Here is a 6,498-nt window from a genome sequence, read left to right as displayed (position 1 = left end):
TGTACATGATATTCTTTTGGGAGATATTAATCAAACATTTAATTTTGAAACATATATATATGTCATCTTCAAAAATCAGGTAGTGGTTACTTCCAATTCATTTTATAATATTCAATGCACAAGTGATTACAATAATATAATGCCTAACAAATACAATAAGAACATAAATAGGAATGATTTGTTTTTAATTAGCAATTCCTAGTATAGGGGAATCCTCAATGTGAAAAAGGCTGGTTTCATCAAGACATTTAGACACATTATGGTTGAACCCACCTCTGTTGATAGAGAAACAGAAAAGTACTAGTCAACCTTTCCTTGACTATGAATTGGTTTCCCAGAGAAATAGTAAATCACGGCCGACCAATGAATCGAGAAAAGTCCAGTAAATTGTGGTTATTTCATCTCTGAAGTTTCGATCCAATATATAAAGTGATAACATCTATTGCTTGGTTAAAGATGAATAGCAATTTTAACGCAAATCCGAGAATAAGACTGACCAACAAATTGAAAAGATTCATTTTAAAATTTTGTTTTATTTGAGCAGAGTTCCGTATGTTAATTCTGGTTTGTAGAGACATATTTAATCCATTATTATGATGTTAATTCTTGTTTGATTAGCAATACCTAGGTTGTTAAATCCATGGCTGAGATATTAACCGTTTTGCTTAGATTTGGAAAAGAGTCTATAGATAGACGCGCCTCTCTGAAAATAGAATGCAGAATTAGGCAGGCTCGAATTTGCACTTCACCAAGCAGCAAGGTGAAATTCTCTTTAAGATTCTATTTTCATTACCAACTTTGAGTTCCTTCTTACGATTGTATTTTGATAGATTTTATTTATCCAATTTTAACAGGTCCGAAATCTGTCTGGCATGGAATTCAGAAGTCCCTCGCTGTTGCTCGTTACATTTTTTGTTGGATTGTTGAGTTTCGCACGTTCCAATCCAGATGGTAACCTCTTTTTTCTTCTTATATGATTTCGATCTTGCAATTTTAATGACATTATATTGTGTCTTTTGTTCAGGCTTCCTCAACATCAACTGTGGCGCCATCGATAACGGAACAGACGAGCAGAACCTACGCTGGATTTCTGATTCCCCCTTCATTAGAACTCGCAACGTTTGGACGAGGAGTTCAACAGACACACTCTACATGCAATTCTTGACTCTCGCCTACTTTAAGGATCCGTCAGTGAAGAAGTATTGCTATCTCATCCCTGTGAATCCTCATGTAAATTACTTGGTAAGAGCATCATTCATTCCAGATTATTCAGTTCCTTTGGCAAGATTCTTTGATTTACTTATCGAGGGAATCAAGTGGACGAATGTCGACCTATCCGGTATAGACAATGAAACATTTTATGCTTACGAGATCATCTTGGCTGCTAAAAGTGCGAGTCTGAGTTTATGCCTTGCCCGCAATAATCAGACAGAACAAAATAATTCTGTTTTCATTTCAAGTATCGAGCTGCGCCCACTCGAATCCTCCATGTACAATTCAACGGATTTCCAAAAGAGCGCATTAGATCGCGTACGTCGCATCTACTTCGATGCATCTATTGACAACTTCCTGAAGTAAGTGTTTCATGAATGAAATTCCGACTTACAATGAAACTTTCGCGCAGTAGACGCGAACCTAACAACTGTTGTAACTATCCGAAACATATTTTTGCTCATTTTGGCAGGTACCCAGACGATCCATTTGATCGCACGTGGTATTCTTCAGTAGCGAGTAAAGGTAGTGTCAATATTACCGTTGATGGCGAACATACATCTTCGTTAGGGAAGGAGCTAGTGAATAAACCACCGCTTAACCTCTCAAGTACTGCAATTGGGATGGGAAAAGTAGCCAACATGACTATTTCAGATATATATATGGTTTCCTCTGACCCAGGCATTTACTCTTTCGCACTTTACTTCTGCAACCTCAACCAGACCAAGCTCAGACAGAGATTTGCTGCCTTCATTAACGAATACCAAATATCAGATTTCATAGAGCTTAAGTTTTTGGAATGCTTCCAAGCAAATAAAGACTTACAGCTTGACAATCCCGAGCCCATTAAAATAACTTTGCAACCCAGTTCTTTATCGGAGTTGGGACCCTTCATAAATGGAGCAGAAATGTATAGAAAGCTTGAGACCCAAACAACTACAGACTCCGGAGATGGTGAATTTCTGTATTCCATTCCTAGTCTCTATTGTTTTGTGTATATTATTAGTTCCAGATATTATATACGCTAATAATGTCTTCTCCAATTGTGGGAGTTCAGTGGTTGCAATCAGAAAAATAGCAGATGCAATGAGTGTTCCAGACGATTGGACGGGAGGAGATCCATGTTTACCAGCTGGTTATTCTTCAACAGGGATTACCTGCAGCGAGGACGATCCTCCGCGAGTCATCATCATGTAAATTACCTTGTGTTTTAATTATTCATCGGAACATATATCTTATGCTATTAATGTGTATGATTCGAAGTATCTATATTTTTTTTTGCAGAGATCTAACAACAATGAATCTGAAAGGCGCAATACCTTCAAATATAGTGGACTTAACAGCACTACAACAGCTGGTAAGAGTTTAGTAACTCGCTTATGTAGTGAGAAAGACAAAATTGCTTTGGGTACAAATTATATTGCTCAATCTAGTGTTACTGTGCTACACTAACTCTATGTCATCGGTTGTAGCTGCTAGGAAATAACAATTTGTCAGGTGATATTCCGGACCTCAGTTCACTGAAGAACCTTAGGATACTGTAAGGCCTCTTTCGCTTACTCCCACCTGAAATGCCTTGTTTCATTGTGAAGGGTGGATTTTCCTGTCTGTTTCTTAATCCTGCACTCGGTTTTGTTACTATGTGCATAGACAACTGCAAAACAATCAACTGACCGGAGAAATTCCAACATCATTGGAGAAGCTTCCAATGTTAAATCAACTGTATGTTTTCCAATTACACTATCTATGGTTACCATTATAGCATGTCTTCTTTCGTTCCCCACATTAAACCAGCACTTGTGCTTTTGAAATAACCGCTCTTACTGGGCTTGTGTTTTTTCTTGGGTAAAAAGATATTTACAGGACAATAAATTGAAGGGAACTGTCTCAAAAGGATTAGTTAGATCATCCTTGGACCTTGGGTACACCGACTTTCTTTTGCCTTTCTATAAGATTTTGCCTTTTACCCGGACAACGCTCTTGTATGATCTCTAATATGCTTCTAACTAACAGAAATCTCTATTGTGAACTCGTACCATGCAGTGTTGATCCTCAAAATAATATTCCGGCAAGCAGCCACAAGATTAAAGTTTGGGTAGTCGGACTGTCGATTGGGTGTTCGGTGGTGTTAGTTTTGGTCATCTTCTCCGGAATTTTGCTATGGAGGCGCAAACACGCATCGCAACCATTTTCAACCACACATAATCCAACTGTATCAAGCCAACATATATTTGGAGGTATTTATCCAATCTGTTCATTGCAAAAAAGCAGGTCCAACTTTAGTGTTTCTAATTTAAATGGGAAAGTTTTATTCCTTTTTCTTCCTTCTTGTGCCTTGGATAAGTTTTCTTCATTTTTTCAATCTCAGGTCAAAATAATCAAAACGATTATCACAGGCTGGCAATAGAATACACTGAGAGAGATATTAGAACTTCTACCAATAACTATTCCACACTGATTGGTAAGGGAAGTTTTGGATCTGTGTTCTATGGCAGACTTTCAGGATTTGAGGTTGCAGTCAAAATACTTAAGACTGATTCTAACCAAGGCCACCAAGAATTCCAGACTGAGGTTGGTATTCTTAAAAAGATATAATAAATCGTCAAAAACTCAATTTTAGTTAATTCTATAAATTATTATTCTCTCAGCCCCAAATTCAGGAATATTTTGTGGTTACAGGTAGCTATACTGTCAAGAATATATCACAGGAATCTTGTAAATCTTATTGGGTATTGCAAACAAACCATAATGGCATTGGTCTACGAATACATGCCGTCTGGAACATTAACCGATCATCTACATGGTATTTGTTGAACCTTGTCTGAAGTCAATATGAATTCACCAACATATGAAAGAAAAAAGTTTATACTGGGATTTTTTACTAATGTCATTTGCAGGCGCAGCCAAATTGAAAACGCCACTTGATTGGCATACAAGATTAAATATTGCTCGGCAAGCAGCGGATGGTAAGCTGTTTGTGGCAGCAGTTGATTGCTGTTTTTTATTGTTTTTGGGAAAAAGTAAATCTGGTCATATTTCAACCATTTTGCAGGTTTGCTCTACCTACATCAGGGTTGCTATCCTCCAATCATACACAGAGATATAAAGTGTAATAATATATTGTTGGATAACAAGATGTCTGCCAAGCTAGCTGATTTTGGCATTTCAAAACTGGTAGAGAGTTCCATTGGATATATATCAACAGAAGTGAAAGGGACCATGGGCTATCTTGATCCTGAGTATTTCACTTAACATCATGGCATTTCCTCTTTTTTTCTTAAATATTCACTGTTGAAGTACTCTTCAATATGTTTTTCATCTAGTTTTTGTAGACTAAAATGTTAAGCATTTATGCAGATACTTCGCCACATCATCATTAAATGAAAAGATCGATGTCTACAGTTTTGGAGTGGTTTTACTAGAGATTATTTCAGGAGTATCACCCAAGGAGGGAATAGTACAATCGGTAATCCATCTGTTTGGTGCCCAATTCAATATTTTTAGTCGTTTTCCAAGTATGTTCGTTAAAAACATATTGTAAAAATCATTGTATCAGACACACAAGCTGCTTTCATGTGGCAAACTAGCAGAGCTTATGGATTCATCGCTGGGTGGCCAATATGACATAGAATCAGCTTGGAAAGTAGCAGAGGTAGCATACATGTGCACAAAAAAGGAGTCAACGAATAGACCCAAAATGAGCGCTGTGGTGAAAGAATTGGAAGAAGCTTTGGCACTTGCATTTTGTGATAAAAATTATGCTTCGCCGTATTCCATGGCGTCTTTTAATGTTGGTGACATGCCCAGCCTTAGGTAGTAAGATCTTATCGTGGTATTCTGTTGGCTTACACATCTTTAGGCATAGTTTGAGTAATCACAAAATGTCCTATGTGAAGGATATATATTATTATTTACTACTGTTTGTGTTGAACTATCAATTGTATTTCTAATGTCGTTGGAGCACCTTAATCATCATAAGAGTCATCTATATAGTGGCATGTTTGTCAGACTTATCTTGTATTTATGTCTTTGAATTAGAATTCGCCACATCGTCAATTTATTTGATGTGTACAATTTAATCAGTTCTACCCAGCAAACTAAACTAGAGGTAACAGAAGAATATGCGGGAGATGAAAGATACGATTGGATAAAAACGGTGTACAAGTAGCATCTATATTTATTTCTTTTTATCAAGGTGGGTTTAATTACATCAATACGTGTTAAAGAACATTTCATGTTTATCTTCAAAGTAGGACTCCATTATACTTAATGTTATTAATTTAATTACTAACATTTGCTTTTAATTTTTGGTTGTAAGGGTTATATCAATAGTGTTATGTAGAAATGTTTAACCATATTAATATGTGTTAAGAATAATTCACATTTATCTTTAAACTAAAGCTGAATTATATTTTATTAATAAAATTATTATCATTTTTTTTAAAGGTTGTAAAGGTTATGTATAATGAGGTCATTGTAGTACTCATGTAGAAAATTTGCTCATAATATTTTGCCTACCCAATAAAAAATAATAAGATAATTTTATCTTTATTGTTTTTTCTTCTTCGATAACCATGGTATACACCTTCATTTGTTTGCTCCTCCATTTCTTTCTCTCCTGCAACTTGTCCTTTCATTTACTTATCAGGTTCAATCTCTATTGCTTCTTTTCCTGAAGCAATTGGGTTCCCTCCTTTATCACCATCCATGTCTTTCATTACTAGATAATAGGAAACACTTGAACCATTATTCTGAAATAGGGTTTCCATTTATTTAGCATCTCCTTCACATTCAACTTGACATCCTACCACTTTCCTCACATCCAATTTTGCCCTCATTCGCACAAATGTAATATCTTCCTGTGAGCCCCCTCTATGTCCCTACAAAACTAACCTTTGTCACACCTTCCAACCACAATGAAGGAATGGAAAAGACCAGTGTGTATTTATGTGCCATAGATATCTCTTTATCGCTCCTATATTTTATCTCTTTATGTGATTAATGTGCCCTAGCTCTTCCATGTACAAATTTTGTATTGCTCTAGCTATCATTTTACAATTTCAAGTCTTCTCTGACATAAACCTCAGTTTTAAAATGAAATTGTCAAAATATCATTCATGGTAAATAGATAAGATGTCTTCGTCAAATTTATTTTTCTCATATAAACCCTAAAATCCTTATTTGTGGCATACACACTTCCACTAAATTATTTCTTAGAAAACAAAATAACACTACATATTAACATAACTTTCCTTGATCTAAACTCAAAGGAGATTTTCATCTTAG

The 6,498-nt window shown here is 35.8% G+C and overlaps 1 protein-coding gene across 2 annotated transcripts; it reads left to right on the top strand.

Annotated features, from left to right (window-relative positions):
* The first annotated feature begins 697 nt into the window (after positions 1–697).
* LOC149561077 (putative LRR receptor-like serine/threonine-protein kinase At1g67720) lies at positions 698–5,222 on the top strand. 2 transcript variants are annotated; one of them, XM_089823743.1, is made up of 16 exons: positions 698–760; positions 855–951; positions 1,025–1,574; positions 1,685–2,166; positions 2,270–2,405; positions 2,497–2,569; positions 2,685–2,752; positions 2,863–2,934; positions 3,066–3,134; positions 3,256–3,449; positions 3,581–3,787; positions 3,896–4,015; positions 4,110–4,178; positions 4,265–4,451; positions 4,570–4,678; positions 4,769–5,222. In XM_089823743.1, exons 2-16 carry the CDS (start codon positions 873–875, stop codon positions 5,027–5,029), a joined length of 2,676 nt encoding a protein of 891 aa, XP_089679869.1. In that variant the 5' UTR covers positions 698–760; positions 855–872; the 3' UTR covers positions 5,030–5,222. The 2 variants fall into 2 exon arrangements, with proteins under 2 accessions (XP_089679869.1, XP_089679870.1); XM_089823744.1 differs by lacking the exon at positions 698–760 and having other exon boundaries at positions 861–951; positions 3,581–3,783; positions 3,892–4,015; positions 4,769–5,036.
* The last annotated feature ends 1,276 nt before the right edge of the window (positions 5,223–6,498 follow it).

The sequence above is a fragment of the Cupressus sempervirens genome, chromosome 4, assembly GCF_028749045.1.
Source record: "Cupressus sempervirens isolate cs-2001-9-10 chromosome 4, ASM2874904v1, whole genome shotgun sequence".
NCBI classification, from domain to species: domain Eukaryota; kingdom Viridiplantae; phylum Streptophyta; class Pinopsida; order Cupressales; family Cupressaceae; genus Cupressus; species Cupressus sempervirens.
Note: the sequence above shows the minus strand (reverse complement) of the source record. Positions and strands in the feature narration are given on the sequence as shown.

Coding starts and splice junctions, on each gene's coding strand:
- LOC149561077 (XM_089823743.1), top strand. CDS start 873: ATGGAATTCAGAAGTCCCTCGCTGTTGCTCGTTACATTTTTTGTTGGA. Junction 2,406..2,496: donor CCTCCGCGAGTCATCATCAT/GTAAATTACCTT, acceptor TTTTTTTTGCAG/AGATCTAACAACAATGAATC. Junction 4,016..4,109: donor ATTAACCGATCATCTACATG/GTATTTGTTGAA, acceptor TGTCATTTGCAG/GCGCAGCCAAATTGAAAACG.